Raw genomic sequence first — 16,255 nt, 5'->3', positions numbered from 1 at the left:
TAGCCACTGATGCCACCCCAGTCTCGCCTAGTACTTCTAGCGTCCCTCAGTATTTATGGCACTCATCTCTGTCTTCCCACCATAGGTCATTTCCATTTTTGTGTCACTCATTTGTCTCTACTCTATCAGCTCTGGGCCTGAAATTTTTTTTTTTTTTCTGGTTTGTGTTCATATTGGGGAGCAGGGGATGGGGGGGAGAATACTTAAAAATTTATTGCTGTCAGATTTTAAAAGAAAGAATATCACTCCCTGCCCAGGTTGACCATAACATTGCCAGATACCACTTTTTGGTAGCATATTAGGAATCTCCTCTGTCACATATCTCCCATTCTCCTCCACTCCCCCAGCCAAATAGGCCAAAGCTAATGCATCGCCCCAGGATTGGTCCAGTATGGGGCTGCTGGGTTCCCATATAGAAACCTGAGATGGGGTTCTGTTCCCCTCATCAACTCCACAGGAACAGTACATTTCCACTGTATGTCAGGTTGTAGCTCCAGAGACCTGGTCCCCCAGGCAGCTCTGTCCTTGTAGAAATGCAGGTTCTGAGGAGCTCTGATGATTAAAGAGCAGCTCAGTGGAATGGAAGGGACATGCAGGTGAGGGTGGGGCTGTTTTCCCATTACCTGGGCATCCTACTGAGTGTTAGTTTGGTGTAAAATTAAACGGAAAATCTGGAAAGAGCTGAGGGTGGAATACCTAAGAAACTAGAGAATTAAGAATATACGAGGAAGATTGCTTTCCTTATTGTATTTTGAGCTCTCTTCCTAGGTACCCAGTGGACCTTATTTAAGGGCTGTGAAAGACAGAGATGAGAAGCTGTTGGTACAGGAGCTGGGAAGGCAACAAGCAATCTTATTCCCAGATGATCTGATTCAGTAGTCCATTGCTCCCTTGAGCGGAGGGCCTCAGTATCCCCATCCACAGATGATAGTGACCTGAACAGCCCTTGTTTCAGAGACATAACTCTATAATCTGAAGGCATTTATCATCTAAATTCCCTCCCAGTGACATTCCAAAATATGCTTCCTATATGTCTACTTCTAAGATCTATTTAGACAAGTCAGACTTCTGACTGAATGAGCTGGGAAAGAAGCGTTTAATATTTAAAATAAGATTCAAAGATTTTGCACATTGCCTGGTTTAATGGTGTAGTGGCTAGGGAGAAAATTGACTGAACTCGACTCTGATTTTATACTCTTAAAGTATAATTCTTACTTTGTTGTTTTGTTTCTTTTTTCTTTTTCTATTTTTAAGTATAATTCTCCCCCGTCCCACAAATAACCACCCTTCTATTCTAAGAGCTAGAGATTGAGTGTTCACATAACCAGCCATGAGTCAGTGACAACTGACTTTTTGCTTCTGTTGTAAATAGAAACATAAACACTGCTCCTGCATTTACTTTATAGACAGCCTCTCCAGCACTTTTCTCCACTGCCAACGGATGTGCACGAATTCTGAGTCAGCAGTCAGCTGCTACAGGACAGAGCATGCAGGATGTTGTCAACTGGTAGAAATTGCACTGATGCCCTGGAAACCTGGCATTCATCTCTTCCTCTTGCCTACTCAGGCTCCTCACTTCTCTTATCCCTTCCTTCCACATGTTGGGTTTCAGTCCCCAGGATTTCTGATACCTTCCAGCCATGTTTCCTAGTCTGTAGGTTCCTATGATTATGAATGTTGATTTTCCCAGGATATTGGGATATAGCATACACAGGGGTTGTTCATTTAGGGCATGATCAAGGTTTGTCTTTCAGGAATGAGGGAAATGAGGGAGATAACAGGAATGGCCCTTCAATTTTCCCCAGCTGCTCTAAGAGTGAGTCAGAATGCCAGATGAGTCCCTTTGATAAATGAGACATCTGAGTCTGTAGATCTACAGAACAACTGTTCCACCCTGAGTATCTTCCCACTGCTGTCATTTGGCTTGCAAAGTAGGAAAAGTGAGGCAGCCCGAGGGAATAACTCTAGTGTAGTCTTACCTTGGGTGCCTGTCACATTGTTCCAGGAAACAACTTACCTCTATTTATCTGTTGTCATTAGTGACCCGCAGGTCGAAATCCCTTCAGCTGGGCACTTAATACTTGCCTGCCGCTTGGAAGCAGGCCCTTGCTCAGCTGTCTGGGAGCTGTGGCCGAAACCTGTAAATTTCAAAGTCTGTTATATCAACAGAAGGGTTAGGGACCAGTTATCAGTGGAGGTGTTCATCTGTGCTGGCATTTGATTTGTACTCTCTGTGGTGGTTAGCAACTCTTTGGAAGTGAATATTTATTTCAAACAGAGTGGGCGATAGCCAACCAAAAGGTGTTAGCCTACATAGGCAAATGCTTCTCTGAAAACAAAAGTGTGAGACTCTTTTAGGGAGGTGTGAGCATAAAGTGGGCCTTATGACAGGAGGAAGGGCTTTTGGAAACACATATTGTAGGATCTTTAATGTGTTGGTTTTAGCAAGAAAATTATAGTACTGAGTGCTCCAATTCTGGCAAGGAGTGGAAGGTGGCTGCTACTTAGGAACAACAACAACAACAACAAATTATTTTCTTTCTTGACACAAGGCAGAGAGATTAGACCAGGTGTATTAAAGCTTTCCAAACATTGTGACTCTGGTGGAGTTAAAGTTAATGATGTACACAGGTAGGGTATGCAAGTGGCTTACAGAGTGCTGTCTGCTTGCCAGAACAGCAAATAAAGCTACAGAAATATCCACAGAGAGGGCCCTTGGCAGAGCAAACACTCTAGGACCTTTGTTTCTAGTCCTTAGTTATGACCTGTCACCCTTCTACCTTTGGGCAAACACTTGTTTTTTTCCTGCCCCTACAGCCATCTATTGATTGTCATTTCTAAGATAAGCCTTGATTTGTAAGAAAAAGAATGGACTCTTTAGAGGAACTTTAAAGTATTTCTCTTTCTGTTATGTCTACCTAGAATAAACTTTTATTTAGGGGAAATTGGAGATGAATTCCAGTTAATTCCACTCCTTACTGGATTCTTGGCCAGGTAGATATTGGAAGTTTCTTAATAGTGTAGTTTTTATATCCAAAGCTAAAGGGGTTGTTGAGTAAGTGATATATTTGGGAGGAGAAGCCAAGTCAGTGTATTTTGGGTAAAGAATTACTGTCTTGGAGAAACCAAGATGGCGGCATAGGTAAACACCTGAAATTGCTGCCTCACACAACCACTTAAAAAATACAACTAAAAGACAAAACGGACATCATCCAGAACCACAGGAAGGCTGGCTGAGTGGAAATTCTACAACTAGAAGGAAAGAGAAAAGCACACTGAGACTCAGAGGAGGTGTGGAAGTAAAGTGCAGAGGTACAGAGGCGCACGCGGAAAGGGCTGGCAACTAAGGACATGGTGGTCTTTTTCAATCGGAGGGAGTCTCAAGCTCCCAACTGCTCTGAACTCCAGTTCCAGGCGAGTCTCTGGGGACCCAGACTCATACGGGGAGAAACTGGACTGTCTGGCATTGGGTGGAACTCAAGGGCGGCTTTCTCTTAGAGGTGCTTGCAGCGATTACCACGGGACACTGAGACCTGGGGCCTTTTAGGGCAGGGCTGAGGATCAGCCATAGCAGTTTGCTCCACACTGTTGATTCCCAGAGACCCCACCCCACCCAAGCTGTGTGCAGAGGCTTTAGCATATGAATGGCCTGGACCTATGCAATCTAAAATTACCTAACAGACTGCAGCTGGGTCAGAGAGACCCAGAACATCCAAAAGAAGGCCCAGGGCCCCACAGCAGCTTGCATTGCTTCACAGCTGGGCCTCATCTGGGCACCTCCAAACCCCAAACAAAGAAGAGGAATCTGCAGGTCTCTCTGTAGCTCCTGCTGGGTAGCCTCAGGTAGAGGCTAAATTAGCACCTCCTTAGAGATCCAAGAGCCAGTGTACCCAGTGTTCAGAGTGGGACCATCCAGATTACAACTCCTCAGATCCATAAGGGACACACTCAGGGGGCAGACTCAATGAGCACCAAAGCCCCACTGAAGCAAGTCTTGCCCCAGAAGGGTGTCTCCAGCACAGAAGTTCTCCCACCGTAAACACAGCTGATTCTCACAGCCAGTTGGCCTCAAGGTCAATTCCTCCCAGTGATACCTACAACAATTAAGGCTTAGCTACAACAAGACTGTGCACAAAGCCCACAAAGGGGTGCACCAAGAGTGTCCACCTCAGGTAATTGGAGAGGCTGAGCCACTGGACCCTATAGGACACCCAGCACAGAAACCCACTCTATCAACACAGGGAAGCAGCCAAAATGTGGAGACAAAGATAAAGGTCACAAATGAGAGAAATGGAGGAAGGCAAACTACTGGATATAGAGTTCAAAACCACGGTTATAAGGTTTTTCAAGAATTTTCTAGAAACCGCCGATAAATTTAGTGAGACCCTCGATAAATCTAGTGAGACCTCAAGGATATGAACAAGGACCAACTAGAGATTAAGCATACACTGACTGAAATAAAGAATAACATTCAGAGATTCAACAGCAGACTAGAGGATCGCAAGAATCAAGTCAAAGATTTGAAATACGAAGAAGCAAAAAACACCCAACTGGAAAAAACAAAAAGAAAAAAGAATCCAAAAATATGAACATAGTGTAAGGAGCCTCTGGGACAACTTCAAGTGTACCAACATCCGAATTATGGGTGTGCCAGAAGAAGAGAGAGAGCAAGATATTGAAAACCTATTTGAAGAAATAATATCAGAAAACTTCCCCTACTTGGTGAAAGAAATAAACTTACAAGTCCAGGAAGTGCCGAGAACCCCAAACAAAAGGAATCCAAAGAGGACCACACCAAGACACATCATTATTAAAATGCCAAGAGCAAAAGACAAAGAGAGAATCTTAAAAGCAGCAAGAGAAAGACAGTTACCTACAAGGGAATACCCATACGACTGTCAGCTGATTTCTGAATAGAAACTATGCAGGCCAGAAGGGAGTGGCAAGAAATATTCAAAGTGATGAATAGCAAGAACCTACAACCAAGATTACTTTACCCAGCAAAGCTATCATTCAGAATTGAAGGTCAGATAAAGAGCTTCACAGATAAGAGAAAGCTAAAGGAGTTCATCACCACCAAACCAGTATTTATGAAATGCTGAAAGGTATCATTTAAGAAGAGGAGGAAGAAGAAAAAGGTAAAGATAAAAGTTATGAACAACAAATACACATCTATCAACAAGTGAATCTAAAAATCAAGTGAATAAGTAATCTGATGAATAGAATAAACTGCTGAATATAATAGAATCAGGGGCATAGAAAGGGAGTGGACTGACAATTTTTGGGAGAAAAGGGGTTTGGGGAGTGCGGGAAGAGACTGGAGAAAAATCGTACACCTATGGATGAGGACAGTGGTGGGGAGTAATGGCAGAGGGTGGGGTGGGAACTGGGTGGAGGGGAGCTATGGGGGGAAAAAGAGGAACAACTGTAAAAATCTGAACAATAAAGATTTAATTAAAAAAAAAATAAAAAAGAAGATGCCTAAAAACAAAAAGGATTACCGTCTTTGACTTGTCCTCCACAGTACTTAAAGAGTATGCATCTGTTGACATAGAAAACAGAGGGAAATGGCTGTTCCTTGTGTTCAGTTATTAACTTTCACTCATGAAACTTAAGATGCATTTTCAGTTGATTTGGTTAACCTTATGATATCATGGTTAGCTTTGGAGAGAAGCAGTATGTTACTTCTACCTCACAAAAGGGGATTCTGTTCCTCAGAGGCCTACTCAGTGTAAGAGCTTCAGGAGAGAACATGGATCTCTTCCCGTGTTCTCAGTCTGGAATTTGGTGCCTGTCTTCTGAGAATTGATTTTATTAGCACATACAGTTTGGTGGCTCCCACTACCCTTGGGTTTTTTCATTAACAGTGGGTTACTTCTACACCTGAACACAGTGGATCAACAACTCCTTCCACCTGCCCCCATCTCCAATAGTAAATCCTCTTTAAAGCAAAGTTCCAGTGTAGAAATGAGTTCTTCTGCTTTTCTCACACTAGTGGTAAATTGGTGATGCTCCTGTGGTGGATCATCATGACTACAGCACCAGAAATGAGTACTGTGACCATGAAGGTATTCTTAGCACTAAAATTAGAAAAATTCAGAATTAGAAGAGAGTCTTACTGCCTTGCCCTCCCTTTCTGTTCTTCCTATGGATTAGTTTTGGTCTTTGGCCCTTTGCCTCCTTCCCCTTCCCCCTCACCCCCATTATACTTCTAAAGAGTGATGATAAATAAAACATGGTACAAAAATTATGAAAAAGACCCAAGGGAGTGAGTGGATAAAGTAGCACCTAACATACCATCTCTCATCTTAAAGCTTCTTCCAAGCAAACACAGGTTGGTGGGTGTATGGATAGATGTTTTTGATAAGTGGAAGGTATAGACATCATCATTATTACTGTCAAATATATCTGTGGGCAAAGTGGAATGGCTATAAGATCTTCCCACCCTGCCATATACTATATGCAGTGGCAGGACTTCTTCAGTCTTTAAATCGCTGTTGACTTTGATACTTCTGAACTTTGTGCTTTTTAGACTGCTATGACACTACCCTTTGGTTCTCTTCAGACCTCTCTTCACTGTGCCTCATAATCTTTTTCTAGAGAGCTCATCTATCTCTGCCAGCTCCTTACAAGTTTATGAGTCCCAGGTCTTACTGGAAGCCCATGGCTCTTTTACCACAGACTCTCCTTGTGTTCAGCTATCATTGGTTCAGCTACCACCTGTATGCTAATGATGCCTAAATCTAGGGCTGTGTCCCTAGCTACTCCCGAAGCTTCAGATTCATACCTACCTGCTTAGTGAGCACCTCCACAAAGGCAGCACAAAACATATCAGGTCTAAAAGGTAACTCACCACCCCGCCCTCACAAATGAGTTCTTCTGCTTTTAATTCACTGGCCTGATGTCTTTCACTCAGTGGCCAGGAAACCTGGGGATCATTTTTGACTCTTTTACCTTAAGAGTCACTCACAAGCCTTCCTGTTTCACTTCTTTTCCCAGGTCCTACATTTCTTCCATACCTGCTAACACTTATTTACCCTGAAAGACTCAGCTGTCACTTCTCACAAATTCATCTTCAATGAGGATTCTCTCCCTATGACTTAGGTACTCTGCCTTAATGTTCCCAAATCCCTTGTGCCTCTTTCACTAATGACACTTAGCATAGTACATTTAACATTCTGTTTATGAATCTGTCTCACCCACTAAACTGCAAATCCTTTGTTGTACTAATATTTCCTTCCCCAATACCTCAGTGCCTGGAGTATAGAAGGAATGCAATATACATTTATTGAATGAATGACTAGAATGCTTAGGAATTCCATTGAAAAAGAGTTATGTCTCCTAGAAAATGTTTGTAGATATAATTTGGATTGACCATTCCTTTTTCTTTATTTTTGTTAGTTTAATCTGACAGTGTCAAGTGGACCAACAGCCATCCCACTGCCCCCTTTGTCTGGGGTGCTGAGGGTGGGGAAGCATGGAGGAGAGTAAGAATGAGACAATGAATCAAGCACACACCCTCTTTGACCAGTTTGTGCAGGCTACCACCTGCAAGGGGACTCTTAAGGCCTTCCAAGAGCTCTGTGACCATCTTGAACTGAAGCCTAAGGACTATCGCTCCTTTTATCACAAGCTCAAGTCCAAACTCAACTACTGGAAAGCCAAAGCCCTCTGGGCAAAGCTGGACAAACGGGGCAGCCACAAAGACTACAAAAAGGGAAAAGCATGTACTAACACCAAGGTAAGCTTTGGCTATTCTGAGGCCTTGGGGTCATTGAAAAGATAGAAAAGAAAAGATTTTTGAGTAGGGGTAGGCCTTGAAAAAAGGATCAAGTAGAAGCTGACTGGGTGAAAACTAGGCCAAGTCAGCCATGATCTAGTATAGGAAGTCAAATCTTATACCTTGTGAAGGTTTGTGGAGCCATTATTTATGTTCATTTGACTGTTTCATGTGCCAAACTTTATTCTTATTTCATGTACTCATATATTGAACATTCAGGGTTTCAACTATTTCAGAATAACTTTAATGGTGTAGCAACTTCATTCTTTTGCTGAGGCTTTGTTTTGCTGAGGCTTTGTTTTGAATCTCACATTGATCAGCTGCCTCTTGCACACACACACACACACACACACACACACCGTCCTCATCTCCCCTCCCCCCCCCCCCCCCCCCACACTGGGGATCGTGGATGCAGGTCATTTAGCCAAGAAGTAGCCAGGCCCTATTAGCATCCTGTACAAACACAGCTTCATGGTGTTTGGCATATCAACTTTACAAAGTCATTGTTCTATACTCAGTAACTGGTAAGGTAGAGATAGTATCTGCCAACTTGGGAATTTGCCACAGGCTTCAGACCTCTTTTTATCCATATTTCAAAAGTCTGTTTTCTTAAGCAAGGGCCTTATGAACCAAATTATTTCTTTTGGTTTCTTCACAATATATAGAAACAGTGTTTTCATGAAAAAGGTAGACCTGGGCAAAGACCTGAGCTATTCAGTCAGGAAGGGTAGGTATGAGGAAATAGAGAAACAATGCCTTTCCTGCTTATATAAGAACACATCTTCTGGGAGAAGGCTAATAAATAAAGTTGCAAATGACTTCATGATTATGTCATTAATGCTCTTTCATGAACTTTAATTTGCCTAGTATAGGTACTTAGAGACCCATCCCCAGTGGATTTGCATTTGGTTACATTTTTTATATTTTTATTAATTTCAGAGAGGAAGGGAAAAGGAGAGAGATACAAACATCAGTGATGAAAGGGAATCATTGATTAGCTGCCTCCTGCACACCCACACTGGGGATCAAGCCTGCAACCTGGGCATGTGCCCTGACCGGGAATCGAACCGTGATCTTCTGGTCCATAGGTCTACTCTCAACCACTGACCCACGCTGGCTGGGCCATTTAGTTAGATATTTATCAGCAAAATTCAAGAAATTCAAAGGCATGACTTTTATGAGTGAGTTCGGGAGTTTTATTAAGGATAAAAGGAATTCAAAGCCAAAATATTGCATGTTCTGTTTTTTTCTTCTGCACATGCAATGCAAATTCGTTGTGTCCAGTCTCACCCTAAATACTTCTATAAAATATGGATTTTCAAGATCCTTTTCCTGGACTTTCAGTCTAAAGTATGATTTAAGAACGTTTTTCAGCACATAAAACTTTGGCTCTTGGAAGTTACCTCCTGGGAATCATTTGAGTGGAAGACCCATTCCAGGATTCTAAGGTTGCGAGGACTATGTATTTAATAATCTATGTCTCCTTGAACAGAAATCTGTTTGACTTAGAAACCTTCCAAAAGAGCCTCTCCTGCCCAGCCAGTGTGGGTCAGTGGTTGATCATCTACCTATGAACCAGGTGGTCATTGTTTGATTGCTGGTCAAGGCACATGCCTGGGTTGCAGGCTCGATCCCTAGTGGGGAGCATGATTCTCATTTTCATCAAAAGGAAAGGATCAATGATTCTCTCTCATCATTGATGTTTCTATCTCTCTCTCTCTCTCCCTTCCTCTATGAAATCAATCCTACATAATAAAAGCCTAATATGCTAAGTGTCTGGTTGACCGGTCAGCTGTTCAACCAATCAAAGCATAATATACTAATGATATGCTAAGGCCACTCAACTGCTCACTATGATGTGCACTGACCACCGGGGGCAGATGCTCTGACCAGTAGGTTAGCTTACTGCTGGGGTCTGGCTGATAAAGACTGAAGGAGATGGGCCAGACACACCCTGGAGCCCTCCCACGGTCCCTCCCCGGCTGGCCAACCTCCCGTGTCTCTCCCCTGCCCAGATTGTGCACTGGTGGGGTCCTTCGGCCTGGCCTGCACCCTCTCACAATCTGGGACCCCTCGGGGGATGTCAGAGAGCCGGTTTCTGCCCCATCCCACAGGAAAGGCCAAGGGATCTAACTGGTGCATGAATTTGAGCACTGGGCCTCTAATAAAAATATATTTAAAAACAAAAAACAAAAGATTCTCTCCTTTTGATGAAAATGAGATGTGATTTTAAATCATTTGTTGAAACTATGACCCATTTAAATATGTTGCAGATCTACAGGGTGAACATGTGCTAAGTTTGTATCCGGCACTGACAATTATGTCTTCTTTATTCATAGCCACCACCAGCTTTTCTTCAAACCATTGCAAATGTTCTGTTGTGGCCCAGATTGGTTGGAAGTGGAGAGAATAGCCCTATTTTGGGGCTTTAGGGAATGATGGTTATGAGATCATGAAACTTTTCTAGAAATGTGAGCTTTCTCAAGAGATGCTGCCTTTGCCCTAAAAACAGCTGTGTTTTTCAGTGTCTCATCATTGGAGCTGGCCCCTGTGGTCTCCGCACAGCCATCGACTTATCCTTACTGGGAGCTAAGGTAGTTGTTATTGAGAAACGAGATGCCTTCTCCCGCAACAATGTCTTGCATCTCTGGCCATTCACCATACATGATCTGCGAGGTTTGGGTGCCAAGAAGTTCTATGGCAAGTTCTGTGCTGGAGCCATTGACCATATCAGTAAGTAAAACCAGTTCTTTTAGTATCTGTTGTATTGTTCCATGTGTTGTTCTGTAACCTAGAAAGATTTAACTACACAGAATTTAGCTTAGGGATTTCTAAGTTAGATCTTGGACTCTTATTTAGCACTTACAATGGTGGGATAGACACTGGGGCCAGGCTAGGAAATAGGATGACCAGTGTGGGCCTTGATTAGACTCTGGTGATTCTTAGTCCAGTAGAAGCAGAACAAAGCATGCAGTTCTTTGGAATGTGATATGAAAGATGCTGTATTAGTATAAGAACAAAAGCTATGAGGACACAGCTGGGGAAACCATGGTTATAGAAGAAGCAGACTCCTACCTAGTTTTGGTGAATGGCAAGTTGATAATGTGAGTTCTTTGGTTAGATCAGTGGTTCTCAACCTTCCTAATGCCGCGACCCTTTAATACAGTTCCTCATGTTGTGGTGACCCCCAACCATAAAATTATTTTCGTTGCTACTTCATAACTGTAATTTTGCTACTGTTATGAATCGTAATGAAATTTCTGATATGCAGGATGTATTTTCATTGTTACAAATTGAACATAATTAAAGCATAGTGATTAATCACAAAAACAATATGTAGTTATATATGTGTTTTCCGGTGGTCTTAGGCGACCCCTGTGAAAGGGTTGTTCGACTCCCAAATGGGTCGCGACCCACAGGTTGAGAACCGCTGGGTTAGATGTTTCTCATGAGGTCTACAGCCCAGGGAGTTTTTGCTATACTCTTGTCATATTCAAGCTTTGAAGTAAATACAAGTTAATGCAGTCAGTGATTTTGTTTTAATTACTGTGTGTGTTCATGAAAACAGTGTCTACATTATGAGGTTGAAGTGTGATCATTAATTCCAGAGAAACCTTATCAAGGAACTTTTGTTCTGAGCTCCTTCAGGTGTGTCCTGTAAATACAGTCAACTATTAAACCTTTTGCTGTTTGAAGTGGCTGTGCCAGTTTACCAAACACTGGCCACAGCTGCCACATTCCCTAGGCAGAAGAAGCACTCTGCCCACCTATTGGGCTGTAATGTTTAAAGCATCTTGGAATCCAGTGTCTGCAAATATAAAATGTGTGCTAACATGGGATTTAATGAGTCACTGCATGTGTGACTCTGAATGAGCCAGGTTGTAAAACCTGGGGAAAATAACCAGATGATCTAGAGGAGGATTTGCATGCACTCCTAGCACATTAGCCAGAGGCTGCAGATAGGACTGGTCTTAAGAGAGGACCAAAGGTCATTCATTCAGTGGATTTGTCTGCCTTATGTATGGCAGGATATGTCTTGGAACTGTGTCCTACATCAGGGACTAGATTTTTATCTAGTGTGTCTGGCATCTGGCAGGTACTCACTGAATATTAACCATTTGTACGCCATAATCGTCTATAGATGCAAGCAGGGGACCTTTTTTAATTAAATTCAAAATATCATGGCAGTTAACTGGTTAAATAAATAAATCTCACTAGAATAATGAGCAAGATTTTCATTCATTTTGAACCTTAGCTTCTGCAACTATAGACCAGTAGTGGGAGGAGGGATGGTAAGAGACTACTAAACTTGCATTGAAGTTCCCCTTCTCACCTCTAAGCATCTGTGAAGATCAGTGAGGTAATAAGATGAAGGAGAACTATCTGGAATCCCAGGAAGTAGTACAGCCCCCTTTGGATCTAACTGGAAAGCATACTTGTGGGTGCATATCTTCTGCCTCTTCTGGTAACTACCATGTCCTGTAAGTATTGTAGGTTCTGCTAAATAATTGTGGCTCTAACTGAATCAGGAGAGCATAGAAAGGAGAGTCTCCTGTTGGCCACAATTTTGTGTTATCTCAGAGCTTTTGCTTATTTTAAATACAGTGGGGCCTTGACTTACGAGTGTCCCGACTAACGAGTTTTTTGAGATACCAGCTGTCTCTCCGCCGATTTTTTGCATTGAGTTGATAGAGTAATTTGAGTTAATCAGCTCCTTAACGAGCTCGGTCTCAGAACAAATTAAACTCGTAAGTCAAGGCCCCACTGTATCTCACCCAAGAGGTGGGAGTGGGCTTGTGTGTCTCTCTGGAGCAGTGGTTCTCAACCTTGGCTGCACATTAGAATCACCTGGGAATCTTTTTAAAATCCTGATTTCTGGGCCTCATCCTCCGGAAATTCTGTTTCTTTGTTATGGGGTGGGGCCACAACATTAGTAACAAAGAAACAGAATTTCCGGAGGATGAAGCCCAGAAATCAGGATTTTAAAAAGATTCCCAGGTGATTCTAATGTGCAGCCAAGGTTGAGAACCACTGCTCTAGAGCATTTCTTGCCCTTAGTAAAGAAAGAGGCTGTGGAACATGGCTTGGAAAATGTCTCCTGTTATAGGAAACGTTGAGAATCTGGATAAACTCTGCATAGGTGGACAGGTGGAAACCTGAGCAGTGACTGCTAACTGGTACTCTTTTTTTCAATGTGCCCTAACTTGTGTTATCGTTTTGTTTACCCAGGTATCCGTCAGCTTCAACTAATACTTTTGAAAGTAGCATTGATCCTAGGTATTGAAATTCATGTCAGTGTAGAATTCCAAGGACTTGTACACCCTCCTGAGGACCAAGAAAATGAACGTGAGTTGAATTGGAAAAGGGGGGAGTAGGGATAAAAGGGCATCAAATGGGTGAGAAAAGGTGAGATCAAAGCAGAAAACTATAGGAATCTGTGGGTTGTTTTCAGAACTACTTAAAAAGGGCATCTCTGTATAGCCAGTATCTTTTGAGGAACTTTTGATTTAATGAAGAGGCCTTTGAGATAGTATTAGACATTGCAGGCACTTGTATTCATTATAGAAAATTGTATGGTGGGAACGTTTCTTTGTGAGGCCTCTTTCTTTCTGTGGTTTGTACCCCATGCTTTTAAACCTGTTTTTGGCTTGGTATCTGCCTACCTGGGTATCTTGAAATGTCTTAGGGGTATGAATGTGATCTGGGTGACAACCTTCAATTTTACTTTGGTCTACAGGGATAGGTTGGCGGGCACTGGTTCACCCTAAAACCCATCCTGTGTCAGAATATGAATTTGAAGTGATCATTGGAGGGGATGGCCGTAGGAACACCTTGGAAGGTATTGGTCATTATTCCTTTTCCTGGTTTATTGCAGAGTGAAGGGTGACCTTCTCCAAACCCTGGGGTGAGAATTTGTGTCATCAGAGAGGATCTACATATGTGTGCTACCTACTCTAATTTAATGGCAGCCCCAGCCTTCCCTAGCCAAGTGGTACTTGGTTTACTTCTTACAGGGTACTCTTGTTAGGGTACTAAGAGACAAGCTATACGTTGAGCAGTTGGCACTACAGGATTAAATCTCAGCTTAATAAAAAGATGGCTTCCCTTTTTTTAAAAAAAAAAAATGGAATTCCTAGTATTAAGTAACATTCTGGTTAGTCAGATTTCAAATTTTTTGTTAGTGTGGGAGACTTTGACTTCTTTTCTGGATTGTTATATTCTTTGATGGGTAAACACCTTATTTTCAGGTTGAGAAGAGCTGCCCTAAAATTTTTCCATTGATTTTTATCACCTATGTTCCCAAATGTCATCATCAATACCCGCTTCCTGTCTGAAGTGACCTTCCTTCCTCTCTAGCCAACTGCTGCCACATCTGAAAATTTCTTTCCCTTCAGGATTTCGTCGGAAAGAATTTCGAGGCAAACTGGCCATTGCCATTACAGCAAATTTTATCAACCGAAATACAACAGCAGAAGCCAAAGTGGAAGAAATCAGTGGAGTGGCTTTCATATTCAACCAAAAATTTTTCCAGGAGCTCAGGGAAGCTACAGGTTGGTATCAGTGCCTTGAAAACAACAAGGATAGAATTTTAAATAACTACTTGTGGCTTTCTCTTGGATAGTTTGGTGGGTGGGTAATCATTGGTGTTACTGTGTCATTTACCCGTTGCTCCTTCCTCACTCGCATGCTTTGTTCTGAGTGTAATGCTTTCCATCACTGATTGCTACTCTAATGTTCTTTATCCTCATCACAGGGACTGAGATACTCTGGATTGGGTTTTTACTATATTTGTGTGTTTGTTTTTAAGTGTTCGTGCTGTCTTTTATCAACTCTTCTTCTACCCCTTCCTCTACACTGTGGCTCTAAGTCAGTGGTTCTCAACCTGTGGGTCGCGACCCCTTTGGGCGGTCGCCTAAGACCATCAGAAAACACATATAATATAACATATTGTTTTTGTGATTAATCACTGTGCTTTAATTATGTTCAATTTGTAACAATGAAATTGGGGGTCACCACAACATGAGGAACTGTATTAAAGGGTCACAGCATTAGGAAGGTTGAGAACCACTGCTCTAAGTGGTTTAATGCAGTAACCTATTGGCTGGTAGTTCTCTGGTTTATTGAGTACCTGACTTTAGGTATTGAGTGTACTACTTTGTCTACTAAGTTCTACTTTGGTCTGAAAGTAAACCATATGCTAGATAGGAATGAGATTTTCTTATATGATAGCTTTTGAATAAATTAACTTAGATGTTTCGATGCAACAAAAATGTACAGCAGATTCTAATTCTCTGTTTTCTAGAACATGATTTCTTTCCATTACATCTATTTTTTTAGATTAATTGAAATTAAAAGCCAGTAGTTCACTCTCTGCTTCCAGTTCTAGGAGATTCCCCCAGTTGCCTTGATGACTATAAAAAGAGGTTTAACCCGATAACTAACCCAGACCGTCTTACTAAGGGTTAAATCTTTCTTTTTCTTTCAATCTTTATATATTTCTGCTTACTATTGATCATTGTTTTTAGGATAACTTAGAGTGTCAAGTGAGTTACAGAGCAGTACAAAGATAAACAAAGTTCCCCCTCTTTTTATGAACTGAATGTTCCGGAAGTGAGAATCTGGACTCAGACATCTTTTTTGCTTTCTCTTTTCCTGCTTAGGGTTTTACAACCCTGGTCTCTGTGGACCCGCATACAATCTCTCTGGCTGCCCTAATATACCTTCAACATTTTTGTTTTGCAGGTATTGACTTGGAGAACATCGTCTACTACAAAGATGACACACACTATTTTGTAATGACGGCCAAAAAGCAGAGTTTACTGGACAAAGGGGTGATACTGCATGTAAGTGATAGATTTCTTTTAAACCTCTTTTTATGTTGTACTGGTTAGTATGATCACCAAGAGAAAGAATTTTATTGTCAGATGAGTTTTCCTGCAAGGGAATGAAAACAAGCCCCCTAACTCATCTGGTAAAATGTACTCTAATGTTTTTTAGTTAAACTTAAAAAAGTACTGTTTATTATGGAAATTTTCTAATATAAACAAAAGTAGAGAGGATTATCTGATGAACCCCCATGTGTCCATTATCTGGCTTTCAGAATTATCAACACATGACCAATATTGTTTCGTTAGTACCCAACTCACTCCCCATTCCTGCAATTGGATTGTTCCAAAGCAAATCTCAGATAATTCAGGAATAAATATTCAGTTTAATTTTAGGTGATTTGATTTGTGGTTCTAGAGAATTTCATGTATGACCAATTATTGGTTAGGTCATCTTTTGGAAGGGGTGCTAGAGGGAATGGAGTTTGACCAAGAAGCAATAGTTGGTGTTTATGGGAGCCTGAGAAAATGGTTCTGGTTTTACTCTAGATGTGGCTGTCAGAAGTCCAGGGAACCCTGACTCGGTCAGGGTGTATTGAAACCTCTGCATAACCTAACAGTAAAGGCTTCTTATTCATCCTTAGCCAGG

General features: G+C 41.8%; 1 protein-coding gene across 26 annotated transcripts in view; it reads left to right on the top strand.

The window, feature by feature from the left end:
* Nucleotides 1-16,255, top strand: part of MICAL3 (microtubule associated monooxygenase, calponin and LIM domain containing 3) — a 279,395-nt gene that overhangs the window by 97,286 nt on the left and 165,854 nt on the right. For 25 of the 26 annotated variants that reach the window (XM_059684295.1, XM_059684298.1, XM_059684293.1 and 22 more), the window contains 6 exons: nucleotides 7,402-7,741; nucleotides 10,306-10,513; nucleotides 13,010-13,126; nucleotides 13,518-13,619; nucleotides 14,176-14,331; nucleotides 15,524-15,624. In XM_059684295.1, the coding sequence (XP_059540278.1) occupies nucleotides 7,478-7,741; nucleotides 10,306-10,513; nucleotides 13,010-13,126; nucleotides 13,518-13,619; nucleotides 14,176-14,331; nucleotides 15,524-15,624 (948 nt within the window). In that variant the 5' untranslated portion in view covers nucleotides 7,402-7,477. Of the gene's footprint in view, nucleotides 1-6,999; nucleotides 7,105-7,401; nucleotides 7,742-10,305; nucleotides 10,514-13,009; nucleotides 13,127-13,517; nucleotides 13,620-14,175; nucleotides 14,332-15,523; nucleotides 15,625-16,255 lie in introns of all 26 variants that reach the window. The other variant, XM_059684274.1, reaches the window with a different exon arrangement.

This window comes from Myotis daubentonii, chromosome 2 (assembly GCF_963259705.1).
Source record: "Myotis daubentonii chromosome 2, mMyoDau2.1, whole genome shotgun sequence".
Classification (NCBI taxonomy): Eukaryota; Metazoa; Chordata; class Mammalia; order Chiroptera; family Vespertilionidae; genus Myotis; species Myotis daubentonii.
The sequence above is the reverse complement of the archived record's forward strand: the minus strand, read 5'-3'. Positions and strand labels throughout refer to the sequence as shown.